The 15,616-nt window shown below is 45.0% G+C and overlaps 1 protein-coding gene across 1 annotated transcript in view; it reads right to left on the reverse strand.

Annotated features, from left to right (window-relative positions):
* Positions 1–15,616, reverse strand: part of LOC121621573 (neurexin-3b-like) — a 200,720-nt gene that overhangs the window by 11,186 nt on the left and 173,918 nt on the right. Inside the window, exon 16 of the mRNA XM_041958047.1 lies at positions 1,621–1,708. Within this exon, the coding sequence (XP_041813981.1) occupies positions 1,621–1,708 (88 nt within the window). The remainder of the gene's footprint in view (positions 1–1,620; positions 1,709–15,616) is intronic.

Consider the following 15,616-nt stretch of genomic DNA (forward strand, 5'->3'; position numbering starts at 1 on the left):
CATTTGATTTCAATAATCTCCGAGTTAAGAAAGCAACTCGTGCTTATAGATAAAGCGCCTAAACACTGCAGGGAGGCACGAAGAAAATGGCTCTCTCCTCACATCAAAAAGCCATAAGCACCAGCACCTAAATGTGCTCATAATTTCAAGGAAACAAACGCTATTACAGTGTGATAAGGCTTCAAAGTAAATGAGTTCCTCTCACAGATAGCGAGAAAATGGTAAAATTACCGGCAGAATATTTACTAAAGTACGCGGAAAGACCTCATTTGCTGAGCGAAATAAATAAATGGCCGATTATCTGTTATGCTCTCTGAGCGGAGATAACAAAGTGAAAGAGCAATTCATTGTTTCGACTGAGGCTTATTATTAGCAGTGAAAAGTGGACATATGCTTGGTGCTAAGCTGAGCCATATTTAGCCAGATTAACGCAGCATCAATTAGCCCGCTGTGATGGCGTTTTGAAGGACAGCGAAGCAATCGAATAGCCTGAGCTGGTAATGATTTGCAGGGAGCCCAAGGGGAGACGCTTTTCACATACTGAGCAAGTTTCAATGGAGCTCACTCTCTGCTGCTTCACTCCATGTATTTAGGATACACGCCAGCTGCTCCTGGGCACGAGTGTGATTGACAGCTGCTTGTTGGAAAGTCGTCCAAACCCAAGCTGCCTCAAAATAACCACTGCTTTTAAATCTGCGGTTTTATTTCCAGCTCTGTTTTTATTTGCAAACTCCACTGAGTGAATGTCTTATCACTTTGATCCAATCACAAAGTGATGTGTGTGTGTGTGTGTGTGTGTGTGTGTGTGTGTGTGTAAAGGGAGGAGGGAAGAGAGACGATGCGCACAGAAATTCGAGGATATCTGTTCTCTATTAGAATGTTTCAGGTAAGGCAAGCCTCCGACGAAGGAAACAGAGGTACAAACAAGAGAAGAAGAAGAAGGAAGGAGAAGGGAGGAAGAGGCTCTGTTGCAGTTAGTCTGCTACATATCACAGTATCTATGCTGAAAGCATCTTTGTTCTCGAAAGAATCTCAAAATGTATCCTCTGTCAAGAGAGACGCACACACACGCACAGCAAGAAGAAATCAACCATGTACAGGACAGATACATTTTGAAGCATCAGTGCGGGCGACATGGAGCTTGATACTAATTTCGTACTTTGTTGAGTAAAGTTTTGCTCTCGACCGAATGCTGAGAGAACAAAATTAGTATCAACGCCTCGTCATGTCTGCAACCAGTGGCCCCATAGCTAAGTGTAACTTGTTTGAGAGATGAAAGGTATGAGCTTTAACTACAGCTGACTATAAGATGTGAGCGTTGACTTATTTACAGTTAAAGTTAAAACTGTAACTTCCTGCAGAGAGCATGCTAAGGATAGAGAAAGTTGATTCGTACTGCTTTCATCCATCTCCAAAGAGTTCTTTAAACTTTAGATATACACTGAGAACCCCCTCACACTAGTGTATATTTCTCACAGTGGCTACTTTTCGGAGGGCTTTTTGAAGTTACACTTGAAGCTCCCATGGGACATGATGCTAAGAGGAGAGGCTCCTCGGTAGCAAATCAAAGAAAGGTAAGGAGAAATAGACCAGGTTCAGAGCAAGCACAACTCGACACACCCATCCCACCTGCATGTCCGGAGTCGCACTCTTCCAGGTCCTCGTCGTCGCTGGAGCACTCCGCCGAGGAAACAATGTCATCCGTCGTCTGCGGAGAAAGAGACACATTCACACACATGCACGGGAGGATGCGGCGGGGCCGGGGGCAGCAGAGCGAGTCCTCGACCGTACTGCCCACAGCCATTCCAGTCAAGGATATCTGCACACACAGACCCCTCCGCCTGTCCTTCGGCTTCCATATATCACTTGGAGTCAATCATATTTCACAGTGTTTATCATTCTTCACTTTATGTGCTTTCCTCCTCCGCAGATAATTGTTTTCCTTCACCCTCCGCACTCTGCCTCTGATTATTTATCGCCCCTCACCTCCTCTGTCGTCCACAATCAATGGCCCCACCAAGCCCCCACAGATCAACACTGTCCCGGCTTCTGATTTGTGCTAAAGGGTGTGGAGGGAGGGAGGGATGGGGCGGCAGACTCGCTAGCTACATCCGGACTGGCGATGGATTATCTGCACTCTCCAGTTCCCACAATTCTGATTTATCCCCCCGCCCCCCCTTCCCCCCTTTTCCCTTTTCTCTGGTCGACCCATGGAGGACAGAGGGGGGGGGGGGAGTGGAGGTTGTATTTCAGCTGCGGTGCGCTGGGCAGCCGGCGTTTATTAGAATGAATCAGCGGGGCGATAAAATAAGCCCTGTCACCAAGCAGGGTTATGAAATCACAGTGCTGATTGAGTTTTCCAGTCCTGGCCGAGGGTGTGGGGCTCTAAATATCATTGAGTTTGACAGACTAATGAAACGCGCCCCCGTGCTTGTGCTGCCGCTTTCGACGGGGCCCAGAGAAAGCCGTCCACCTCTACTATATGCATACACACGCATGCTGATGTTCAGCATGTAAGTCTACCAAACCTCGCAGTGAGAAAGTGGATTTTTCAAAGCGTACTCCTAATGTGTGGTGCGATTATGCGTGGTGGACTGTGCCACATTTCTGTATCAGTACATTTGATAATGTGTTAATGCGTGTTTGTGTTGGTGTGCATAATGCACCACATTATGTACTGTACTCCAGCATGAGGAGGCAAAAAAACGAAGCAAGAGGGGAGGCTCTAAACTAAATTGCTGTAAAATATGGCCCCTTGGTAAACATGACTATTTATTGAAGCCACATTACGGGCGTAAAAGTCTTGGTTATTGCTGAAAGAGGGTTATTGCTTGTTATTATGATAGCGGCAGATGTGGGAGGCAGGGACACAGAGAGAGAGAGAGAGAGAGAGATGAAAAACCCGAGCCACTTCAAAGTCTGTTCCAGCAATTTCAGCCCGAGACCATCACACCATAACCCAGCATCAACTGAAAACACTGCCTTTCTCTTGTCCATTCATGCTGCATTTCTCTGCAGCTGATGCCGACAGCATCTCAGCACAGAACAAATATTATCACTGCCTTGGATGCAGCAACGTAGCAGAGTCGTACGCACCAATCTATATGTTCTAAATGGGAGATTTAGCTGAACAGATTCTATTTTATTACTATTTCAGCACTTATTCTTACATGAAATAAATGTTTTGGAACAACAAAAGAGATTCACCTGCTAACAAAGCACAGGCATCCACAGCCCTAAGGTTTGGCTTTTATGCCCCTTTTCAGACTTTCAGACATGCATTTCATGCAAATGTGTCAGCAATTTCGCTCGTCACTCTCATGTCTGAGTAAGCGCCCGAGACAATGTTCTGCAATGATGCAATCTGAACAGGCTGGAAATCATTACATGTCCAGAATGTACAAAACGGGTCAAATCTGAGTCAGATTCATATTCACATTCAGCATATTTATATGCAAATAAGTGACATAAGGGTTAATGTTGGTTTTCTCCAATAGGCTGCTTTCCTGAACATCATAAGTAATAAACCTGGTTTCTTTAATCGGGGTAGGGGATTAAAGAAACCTGGTTTTCTCTGCTAGATTTCTTCTGGGAAGCCTCAATGTCTCTGCCATGCATACGGATAAATGGGTTTATAATTGGCTTTAGTGTGTATGCACATGACAGAGACTTGAGGAAGGAAGGTAACAACACAGAGTGATGCCTCCTTTTAAAATCACTCCATCCAAAGTCTACAATCACTAATGTAGTCAAAATCAGTAAGGCACACTTACAACATAAGGTCAGGGGAGAGGGAGATCTGATTCCTGACCTATGTACTTAACTGTAGATGGATTTACAGTCATTAGTATAATATGTCTCTGTTAGTCAGAGGTTTCTTGGAGTGAGAGTGTTGCTGAAGTGCATGTAAACGCGCAGACTGACACGACGGTAAGTGTGCAGGGAGATATTAAAGACATCTTGTTCCGTCTTCTTCGGGGCGCTGTAATGCATTTCTAATTCCATTCATTTCTTATGTATAAAGAAAATAAAATCAGTTGAATAAACCATGACATACTGTAATGAGACATATCAAAGTTGTAGAGGAGATTCTTCTCATGTCTGATCTGTCTGGAAAAAATTGTCTCTTCATTCATTTCGTGCATATCCCCCTTGTGCTGCGAGGAAAAAAACCCTCGGAAAAACGGTACAATCATCAGTCGCATATTTTCAAAGCCTTGCAGCAATTCACATCATGTGAGCAGAGATGAATTAAATGAGACGCAAGCGAACATGTTATTTTAAGTGTGCATGGCCACTATCAGACTGAAGGTTCAACATGATCTAAAACATGAGGAGAACATTTTTTAGGGCGCTGGGTTTCAGACGTTTTTTGTCTGAAGCATCCCCACAGCCCAGCTTCTCTTTATCGACACCCCTCGCGTTCCAGATGTGTTCCTTTGAAGCGATTTGAAAATGGATGTAACTTCAGTTCTTTAAAGTGAATATTGTTGCTGTGCCTCTGCAGCTTCGGAGTTCACTTCTGAACTGCAGTGTCAACGGTTGGAGCCTGCACCAGACCAGTGAGAAGTGGGGCTGCAACCGTCTCTCATGCCCACAATGGCCATTAATTAAGCCCTTGAGATAAAATTGTTCACTTGGTATTATTTTCCGACTCTGGCGTGGCTTTTAGCCCCGAGGTAAAACTAAAATTAAAAATGTCATCAAAAATGTTTATGGCCTCTGAGCTCTCTTGACTTGTTGGCACACAGAGGCCAAAGCCCCGCACAGCACTGCAGAACGTCTGCAGCGAAAAAATCATTAAGTGCTTCATCTTCGAGCCTATCCACATGAAAGAGGAGGACTGGCTGCCTCACCTCATGTATTGTGAAGGTTGCAGTTAAATGGTAGAAGGACATACTCACGGTCTATGTATTCACTTTCCGTTTGATTGAAAATCATGCATGACTCCGAGCTGGAGACCCTCTCATCTGAGCGACTTTGATTCCACTCGGAGAAATTGAAGAGGGCTTTTGAAGTGTGATGTTTGACATTTGTAGATCCACTAGATGTGAGCCCGATCCATTTTCATAAACATATGATTTACCAGTCACAATGGGTCAGATTGAAGTGCTCACGAAGGGCTTAGGGCGCTATTTTTCCGCATTTGGACTAACGCAAAGCCAATGAAGTGACACATGGAGCTTACAGTCGTCCCTCTGTCGACCAGAGACGTCGATAATAACATATAGCACAAGGCTAGATGCTGTAAATGCAAAGGGAGATCATGGAGCGGAAAAGGCATAGACCGCATGTGTGTGCAGCGATGGGAGCCTACAGTGGGGTATAGCAAAATGATGCGGTTGGCCAGCGGGACTACAAAAACTGATTTCACAGCTGGGGAAATCCAATTCTCTGTCTAAATCTCCATAACGTAGAGTGGGATATATTTTGGCAGCAAAGTGATTCCTTTTTTTGGTGTAATTATTCTCAACAAATGCTCTCATCGTCATCTTTAAGAGAGTCTGGGTGGTGGGATTTTGTTGTGTGTGTGGGAAGCTTTAATATGCATGCGCATGCCTTCTACTTCCTGTGTGTGAGGAAAGCGAATCATACACAATGATTTCAGCGCGTAAGAACTCACAGGCTATGTGCATCATGCCTGATTATCCTGATTACGCTGCCTTCAAGTGATGCTCTGATTCCTCACCCCACAAACAAACACCACAGCCAAATCAATAGCCAGACTTCATTAAAACAGCATTTACCTCTGACCACTTCAGCACATCAACTAAAAGGATCACACCCGCGATCGATAAAGATAGACAGCCTCCTTGGGAGACGAGTCCCAGCGAGCGCAGATTTTTACCACCGATGGCACTGACGCGAGCGAGACGCAGAATGCCCAAAGGTGCTGGGCTGTCTTCGTCTCAACAAAGCTTCTCTGGCGTTTAATCAGGAATTCTGGGACTGACTACTGTGAACCAGCCTGCAGTAACGCAGAGACCATTAGCTGGCGAAGCTGCAATTACCTCAGCAACTGAATGGAGTGCATGCTACATCACCAGCCAGGCCTGACCTCAGAGTGAACAAGGAGGCAGCAAGATTGATTAACAATAAACTTGAAGCTTGGCAAGCCAACACTTTTTTATTTAAAACCTTTTAACTGCTGCAAAAAACAACCGACACTGTGTCTGTCCAGTAGAAATAATGTTTTATATTACCAATATATTAGTTTTATGAACTGATGGAATGGTATAGAATAAGAGCTTAGTCAAAAAATATGACACATGGGTAAAGTGTGTGCATGCTTTGTTTCATTTTCACGACACTCACGTGTCAAGTTTATGACTTTCTGGAAATGCTTATCGTGTCCATACTGAAGGGATCACTTCCAAATGTGATTCCAGTTTAACGGGTGAAATACATGGAGCATGGGCGCAACACAACACATCTGCTGCAGAACGCTCGCAGCAAAGCGCGGCCATTATCATCAACTGGAGCCGCTACACTGCTGCACCCGCGTGGTTACGTGGCTCATCTTTATGTTTACACGCCCGGTCCGTTGTTTTCTCTCTGTGCGTGGCCGTCCACCAGGTGAAAAACTACACAGAGCTGTGTAAAAAAAAACAAGCAGGCCTACGATCTCTAAAAAATATTAAAACAAATACTAATGCAAACATGGTAGCAGAGGCAATGCGACACAGCAGAGCAACCGTGTGGGTGTTTTCACAGTTCGCGTCATGTCCCATGTATCTCAGCCGTCCACTGTCCTTAATCTGCAGCTCATATGAGGCTCCAGCTGACTGAGCTGTTCTCTTGTCTACTCAGGAGGCTTCATCCGTGTTTTCCAGTTGACTGTCTCAAGCACGTCTCAAGAAAGAGATTACTGTTTTTAATCATTATTTTAATCAGTCCAGCTGTCTGCACAGCCTGCGTAACAGCTCATACTTTACTTGTGCTACGTGTGCAGGAATGCAACCTGACGCGTATCTTCAAGTTTGCTTTCTTCTTCTGTTTTACATTTGTAACAACTGTGTTTGTGTGCCACAACGCAGGTCACCTACACTCAATACTACGCCTGAACGCATCCTGTGCGGACACTGACGGAGGACTGAAGTGGCTGCTGCTGCTGCTCTGCTAACGTGCTGTATTAGACATCACCTCTTTATGTCACTTTCCCGTTGCTGCAACCCAAACTCAAAGAGGAAATGAGTTTACCTTTAGAAAAATGAAACACATAATTTTACAGAGGGACTGAGTGCGGAAGCCTTGTATTAGCTTAAGCTTTAGAATCCATTTTTACACAGAAAGAGGGCCGTGGGTTTTATCCTCCCTCATTTACAGTGAAATCACATTAGGAAGGGATGTCTGCAGGGCCAGCATGGACCAGAGGAGGGATTAAAGTGACCGAAAGCTCTTCCAGAGTACACACTCGAAAAAATGTAACTATATTGTTAAATTTCAACATATTCATAACATTTGGCCAGGTGAGCAGGAGACGTCTCCTCATACGATATCAGTGACACAAAAAACAACTTTAAACATCTCACCTTGCTCTCTTCTAGCCAAATTAGTCTCAACAGCAGTTGCACTGCAGTCTGCAACTCTCTGCTACGTCAAGTAGACAGATGCAACCTTCCACAGCCAAAATAAAATCCACTATTCAATACAGCCGAGCCACACTTTTCACGCCCTTAAAGTTTTCTAGCAAAGCACAGTCCACCTGGCTCAAACGCGAAGCCTTAAACTGAGAAAAAAAGACATTGTTCACGTTTCTAATGTTAATTTTTGTGCTACTACTGAAGCATTCTTTCTAATAATGTGCCTGCAGGAGCAAGAGTGCGTTCACAACTGTCTCTTCACACCTGTGCCTAATAATAAACGTGACTGAACTCTAAATCTGCGTGCTAAACCATCTCTGTTTGCTATTTACAGCAGAGGCCCTGGCTGAGAAGAGCTGCACAACAAGCTTCTGCACACTTTACTCTTGGAAAAATAGCCTTTTAACTTTTAGCTTTGGAAAAAATGACAAACGGTGGGCTTATTTTATTCCAGTTCTAATTTGATTTGATCAACTACCGTCCCATTAGTATACCTGATGGCCAAGGGCAATACCAATCAATCAGAGAATGTTTCAACTTGAAATTAAACTTCTGATACATGGATGGTAACAGGAGCAGCTGCTAAATCTGCAGCTCGGGTGAATATTTTGCTGAGCATGACCGTGATTTGATCGGGCACATCAAAGCAGCGGCTTGTGCTCGGCGGAGAGAAAAGAAAGACATTATGTACTCAACCACTGTCTATAGTTTTCCCCTGGGTCCGTAAAAGCAGTGCAAAGGCTAAAACGCAGCCATGGCCCCCGGGTTACAAACATGACATGAAATATGAGCGCGAACAGTGCTGCGTCTCGGAGAGGCGAGGACAAACTAAGCGCACACGCTTAAGTACAGTACACTGAGTCATATCAACAGGGAGGGGGCGGGAGGATGCTCCTGAACGCACCACGGTCTTATCATAACAAATGACCTTCACGTGTTTTCGTGCCCAGAGGGCGAAGGAAACACTGAGAGGCGATGCCTTTTGAGAATAAGGGAAGAGACACAACACTATAGATCCACATTACAACCCCCTATCAAACCCAATTTGGTTTATTTACAATGCCAGAGTGCCCAATGGCTAAAGCTGAATTTTTTTTTTTTTTTGCACTGATGGAAATAAACCCCAAACAAATCAATTTTCCTCAAGCGCCTCATCCTGGCAGTCAGTTGCCATGGATATCCAGTGTGGTTGCATGTTCAGAGATCAAAGTGACGAGGAGGCAAGGGCAAATCAAAGACACACAATTCAAAGCAACTTCTTCCTCCCCTAAGGTGCTCCTTGGTCACCTTGGACATATATATTTTTCACACATGTTAGACGGGGATACAGAGCTCTGACTGCTGTTCAGGTTGAGAAATGGGCCCAGAAAGCAGCAGAAATCAGAGGTCAGACCGACTCCCACTCCCATCTCCTCTTTCTCGCTATCTCGCTAATTCCAATTCCTCCACTCCACTGGCCCTCGAACCAAAATAAGATAGTCATCTCCACGGGCGGAAGCTTCGCCTTTCTATTGACGGCTGTCTGATGTGTGCGTTATCCTGTCCGATCTCAGCTTTGACAGGCCGACAAGGGAGAGGCTTGTATTACAAGGGGAATCAATGGCACCAGGCCATATCCCTATCAATAGGCTGCCACAACTCTTTTTGCTCACGCTCCCCGCTCTGTGACAGATAAGATGTTTTGTCAGAAAAAAAAAAACCTTGTGGTGGATGAGGGGGCGGGGGATGGGAAGTGGCAGCACAGGCGCACGTTGAAAGCACCACAGAGTAGTGATTCTAATAAAACATTTCATCATGATGTTTAATCTTCATTAGCGGCAATATTGTTGAAGAATGAAAGCAAACACAAGCGGCGCAAAAAGGCCGGGAGTCCCGCTGTTAACCCCCTCCTTCAGTGCTGTGGATAAATTACACTGACATGAGCCCCATAATCAACTTGTAGGGCCGAAGCCGCACGCTAAATGATCTCCTAGATCAAATATTGATATTTTGAATGAGCACCCTCGGTGGGCCTTTCTTAGTGGGCCTCCTGTAGTCAGCACATTTTTTTTCTCCTCAGGTTTATGGAGAAATGGAAATCGGGCGGGGGGGTGGCGGGAGCAGGAGGGAACAGCTGGAAAAGAGGGAAAAAAATAGACTGAAAAAGAAAATGCATTTAATTTGTTCGCCATCACCGTGCTGTGTTGGCTTCAGCAGAATGGGTTATGTGCCGAGTATTTCTCTTTTTCTCAAGGACCTGCCTTTGTACACAGAGCAGTGAGGGTTGCTGGCTCACAGCAAACTCTAATTGCCCTGAGGCCATAGGCAGCCACTTTCAAACAGGGTCATTCATCTTCCCATGGAAAAGGAAATGGTCTTTGGCCCTGATCCTTAATCACCCCCCTGCCGCAGTGTACAAGGTCATCAGGGAAGCCCTGTGACAAACAGACTCACACACATACATGTGTGAACACACACAGACAGAACAGCTGAAAGGCCGAGGGGGTGGCCACATGATGAGAGGCAGGTAGAAAGGCACACGTGAGGTAAGCACACAAGAGATGGAAGGAAATTTCTTCTCCGCGCGAGTCCGTGCTGTCCTCAAGTGAAATTGGAGCAGCGATTACAGCTCCGAGTTCTGGTTTGTGTTACCGTTTGTGGTTCTCCCTTCAAAGAGGAAGAGAGGAATTCATGTGGATGTGCTGGTGAGCTGCGCTGAAAGCCGTGACCAAGGAAGAGGCAGCGAGAAGATGAGAGCATGGGGGGAGAGGAGGAGGATGGGGGGGGGGGGGGGGGGGGTCAGCACAGGAAAGGAATGGAAAAGTGTCCATTTCACTGAAGACACTGGCAGAGACTGGTCCTCCAAACAAGATTAAGGCAACAGTATTCCTGCTTGGAGACGAGCAGAGGGGTGTTTCATAAAGCGAGGTTATCTGTTAAACCAGGAGTACTTCGGCAAATCAGGTTTATTCCGTTTCATAAAGCTCAACAACACTTTTCTGAATTAGGATCCCATTTCATTTCAGTTTCAGGTTGCATCTTGACATGTGCAGGTTAATCTTTACGCAGGGCTGCAACTACTGATTATTTCAATTTCCACTTCAGGTGCAGATTATTTTCTTGATTATTCAATTACTGCTTGGTCATTAAATGCCAGATGATCAGGGCATATTTAATTGGTTGCTTTCTTTGACCAGTGATCAAACAACAAAGATATTCAGTTTATTATCACAGATGGCAAACAGGAAATATTCCCATTACAGAGGCTAGGACCAGTGAATTTCACACATTATTCAAACTGGGCTTGAATCCAAGATAATATGATAACAAGAGGACTGAACAATCTAATTTAACAGAGGAGTAAACTGCAGCACATCTGTACTTGTGTCAGTCGTTGGATTTCAAAGTGCTGCCAGGTGATTGGTCCATTCCCTCTTTATTGTTTGATTCTTCATATACATTTCTCTGTTTTATATTCCAGGCTGCCAACGCCACAGATCTCTTCTAGCATCTCTGCCGTCACTGTGAATTGATGTGGTCGACACTTGATGTCCTCTTGAGATCCGTGTTATGAAGTCATGAATATACATATTTGAGGCTTGAACGAATCTGATCACATTAGCTCTGAGCTGGATTTCTGAAACAATTTAATTCTGGATCAGTCTGTTAGGCTGACTTAATCCAAGCTTTTGGAAGTGAATGAATTACACTTTTTCTGCCTCCAGTGCAACCCGCCAGTGAGTTCAATAACTTAATACAGCTAAAACAATATTGTCCTAACGGTATTCTGTTGTAAGTGGGCATTATCCACAGCGTGAATGGCTGTTGATTAGCTGACTCCAGGAAGGCTTGTGTTCGTGCTGTCGTGTGGGACACACTTCTGTGACAAAGGGCTTTATAAATAAACCTCAGTTGACCTGACTAATTGCAACAATACAATCAATAAGTAAGACAATATGTTCAACTGGGAAAGCTATTGGCTTTCTATTGAGAATGTGTGAAGTCTGAAACAAGAAGCTGAAATTGGACCTCGCACTCTCTCCTCCTTGTGGACTACGTTTTGATCCCCCATTTCAATCCATTTCAATATTGCAGCATTTCTCACAGTCAAAGGCTATTATGACTTCAAGGCTGTAATACCAAATCAATGTAGGCGTTATGTAATGGCTGATGCTGGCAGCTTTACATCTCCCAAATTAGCCGGGGGTCCCATTTGGGTTCAGTTCCTAATGAGCGCAAACCAAATTAAGCATTCGATTTAGTCTCTTTTTAGGAGATGAAAGTTGAAACGTAATCACTAACCAATAGAGAAATGATTTAAAGCATACTGTACGTCAGAGCCCTCAGCATGCTTCCACACATGCAAGGGTGATGAACAATGCAACCGCACTGACGCATGGATCCTTACAATTACCCTTCATTCATTGCTGTTAAGAGCAACAGGCTTCACTGCAGCAGCTCTCTGAGGACACAGAGCAGAAACATTACTGGGCCTTGCTAACAGCTCAACTGAGCAATGAAACAGAACACATTATTGCTGTGGAACATCAAAGGCTGTGTGTGTACGATACATATTTAATTAAATCCTATTGACTCTAGCAGACACATGGTGCATTCTGTGCACACAGAGACAGTAATGCATATAAAGTTCTGTGAATATTCTCGCAAGGACGTGGTCTCTCTCTGTTTCTCTCATATACAAACAGGAAACCACACACTCGCAGCGCCTATCATGGGCCGGCTGCAAATTTATATTCACGGTACAGCCGCGTATGGAGATTCATTACAACCAGCGTGGAAGCAGTCACAAGGTCTGTGAGTGCAGCTGTAGCTCGAGCCTCAAACGCACCTGAAGTTCTGATTTATTATCACACACAATACACAGCCTCATTTGAAGCTTCAATTGAAGGCGTGGTATGTTAATATCAAAATGATGGTGCGTTTCCTGCTTTGACGAGAGTTTGATTAAATAACCAAAGTCAATTTCATGTGTGTGCCGCATTCAATATATAAGACATCTCTGTGACGTGCACAAACACTAGCACTCGCCAAAGGCAACACAGTGAAATAAAAGCACATGCAGCTTTCAGAATCTCTAAAAACCTCTTATTTGCATGTCGTGTCTTGTCAGCTAGCGAGCTAATGACCAAGTCAGCTGGGTTTTAGTCAGAGCTACAAAAGGACGTCTTGTTGCTGTAAGCAGTCGACGTGCCCAATTGTGGCTCCAGTTAAACCACAATTTCTAAAACTTTCTGTATGCACACAACCAACATGCTGCATCTGACAGCCTCGGTGGAACTACGCCGGCTGTTTACCCCCGCTCCAGTCTTCATGATAGGCTAACAGAGCTACCTCTGTGTTGAGGACAGAGATTATATGAACATTAAAAACAACTAGCATGCGCCAAAAGAGAGCGACAACAGTAACTTCTCAAGTCTGCTGTAAAGTAACTTACAAAGTCTCACAGAAAAAAAAAAAATGCTGGCAATGGAAGTTTAACTTTTCTAATAGTTTTGCTCCCAGAACCGTTGCGCTGGAAATAAAAAAAAAAAAGTTAATTAAACACCACCAAGATTGTGGGATCTCACAGCAACCTCGCAACTTTTCAAAATGGCTTGGCACAGGATTTTCTACCGACTGTTCCACTTTGATAATCCATGTAAGTCTACTGGCATGTGCTCGGGGATAGATCTGTACCAACACAGGAAGAATCTGGAATAACATATGTGATTTTTGTCTTTATTCCACAATTGTTCCAATAAACTCAAAGACAGATATGGTGTGGAATTAGAGGGTTTTTAAAAGCTCCTGGCAAATGCGATCTGTTCGAGTTAATTGCATTTAATCCTTTGGAACAGGTGCACGACCAGTGTTTTTAGGCTGGTAAGGTCACTTTGTTGTGTCAGCTGTAAGTTTGAGTTATTAGCCGGACGTGTGTACGCCGTTATAACCAGCCAGCCGTCTCTGGAGGCAACACAGCACGAGGTGAGCCCGTGTACCACCCAGAGCCTGTGCTGATGTCCTGCCGCTCGGCTCAGAAACAAACTGCCGCACGGTGTGTGTGTTTGTCTGTGTGTGGAACTGCCCCCTCGGTGTGCGAGTGCCCTGCTGCGACAGTGGAGGCTGACAAGACAGCAGGTTTACGCACACACACACGCTCGCACACACACAGGCACACAAGCATTCCCGGAGGATCTATATAAGCTGTGTTGTGAGGCATGGGGGACATCCATTACAAAAACCCCTGTGGATCAAAACCCCTGGAGCTAGCTGCTGGTTCTCACACACTGAGAAACAAACTGCCCTGAGCGCACACACACACACGGACGCACACACACACACACGGAAAGAAACAAACACATGACCTACAGACAAGAAATTGCAAACATCTACAAACACGTTCACACTGAGAAGCCTAATGGAAATAGCTCCTTGTACATATTCTCTTGCACACCAAGTGACATGAAAAATTCATAAACAAAGTCGCAACCGAATGTTGCACACACACAGGCACACACACACACACACGCAGCAGAGAAGACAGACAATCCATGACAGTGCTGGAATGAGTTTGTCATGTTGGTGGTAGGGGGGGAACTATTTGGCACCACACATTGAAAATCCTCTGATACTGTGCTTCTGTTCTCTGACAATGCGAGCGGACTAGGCAGCAACAGGGCTGACAGATTTTTGTGGATGTGTCGGCACAAAGTAATGGTGGCTTAATTTAGTTGTGCACGTATGCACACGTGTGAGACAAAGATTAAGAGATCCTCGTACAAACTGCGCATGCATGTGTGTGGGTTTGTGTGTGTGTCTTAATGAGCCACAACCAGCAGGATCCCCATCAGTCTGCTGTCTCCTAATTGGACCTACTGAGCAAACAGCAGACCTCCAGCATTCATCTCCCAGAATTCACTGGGTGCCAGGGTGCCTAGCAGGGCACCCAAAAAGAGAGGTGGGAAGACGGATACTGATGAAGAGAGGGGAAAAAAACGAGGGAGAGGAGGAATAAAAAAGCATCCCGAGGGATACCTGCAAACTAGTTTGACCTTTACACAATTACTGGCAGGTCTGGTTGTGAGGGAAGGTGATCACAGAGACTAACTAGCTAAAAAAGAAAAGACGGCTGACAGCAGGTGGAGAAGTGAAGCTGAGCCACCCACACACAGCCGTGCTCACACGCACACCTGTGCACGCACACACGAGCAGATGAACACGCTCATCAAACATCATCTAGCAGACTACCACGTGGAGACACGCAGCATGCTGCACAGCGCCTTCCCCACTACCTCTTGAAGAGAGAATAAATCAGTGATTATCATATATCCCCAGGCGTTAAGTAGCATCCTTGATGTGCTTTAGACAGACAGAGTGAAGCAGAGAGTCGGGTAAAACAGTGAGGGGAAAAAAAGCGGGCATCGTGACAGGTTAGAGTGCAAAACCTTGTCTTGCATAGAGTACATTTTGGTTCTTGACGTTTGCTTCACGTTGGCCAGTCTCATGAAAATGTGAAAACACAGAAATCACACACGAAGCCTCCATGTTGACTCGATGTAATATTATTGTCGTCATGCGCTGTGTGTCCAAGCTCATCGATAGGCCGTTATTTCCCGCTTCTCAGCTGAAGAAGACCAATTAAACCGCAAACAATTTACCTAATTTTCCCGTCTCCTGAGCACCAGGCCAGTTGAAGATGATGGACGCGAGCAATTTCTTTAAGACGGCAACCATGCAAATCACTTTCAGTGCCTCTCCCTCAGCCGTTTTCCCCCACGGTACTCTAGATTGCAGCCTCCTTCCCTAATTGTTCCCAAACATCTCAGGCCAGCAGCGCGAGTTAATTGAGAACGAGAGACGTTGATCTCCCATGATAGAGAGCCTTGCATAAATGAGTGTTCCCGAAATGACTATCCACATCAAACCAGCAAGCGTAAACCCTGTTCTTTGGTTCACCAGAATGTTGCAGAGCTGAGGGGCGCAGGTAGCCACATAACAAGGTGCACTTGATTTACTTTACTGTGATCTAAAAAGCACAAGCAAATGTAAGTCAG

The sequence above is a fragment of the Chelmon rostratus genome, chromosome 18, assembly GCF_017976325.1.
Source record: "Chelmon rostratus isolate fCheRos1 chromosome 18, fCheRos1.pri, whole genome shotgun sequence".
In the NCBI taxonomy this organism is placed as follows: Eukaryota; Metazoa; Chordata; class Actinopteri; order Chaetodontiformes; family Chaetodontidae; genus Chelmon; species Chelmon rostratus.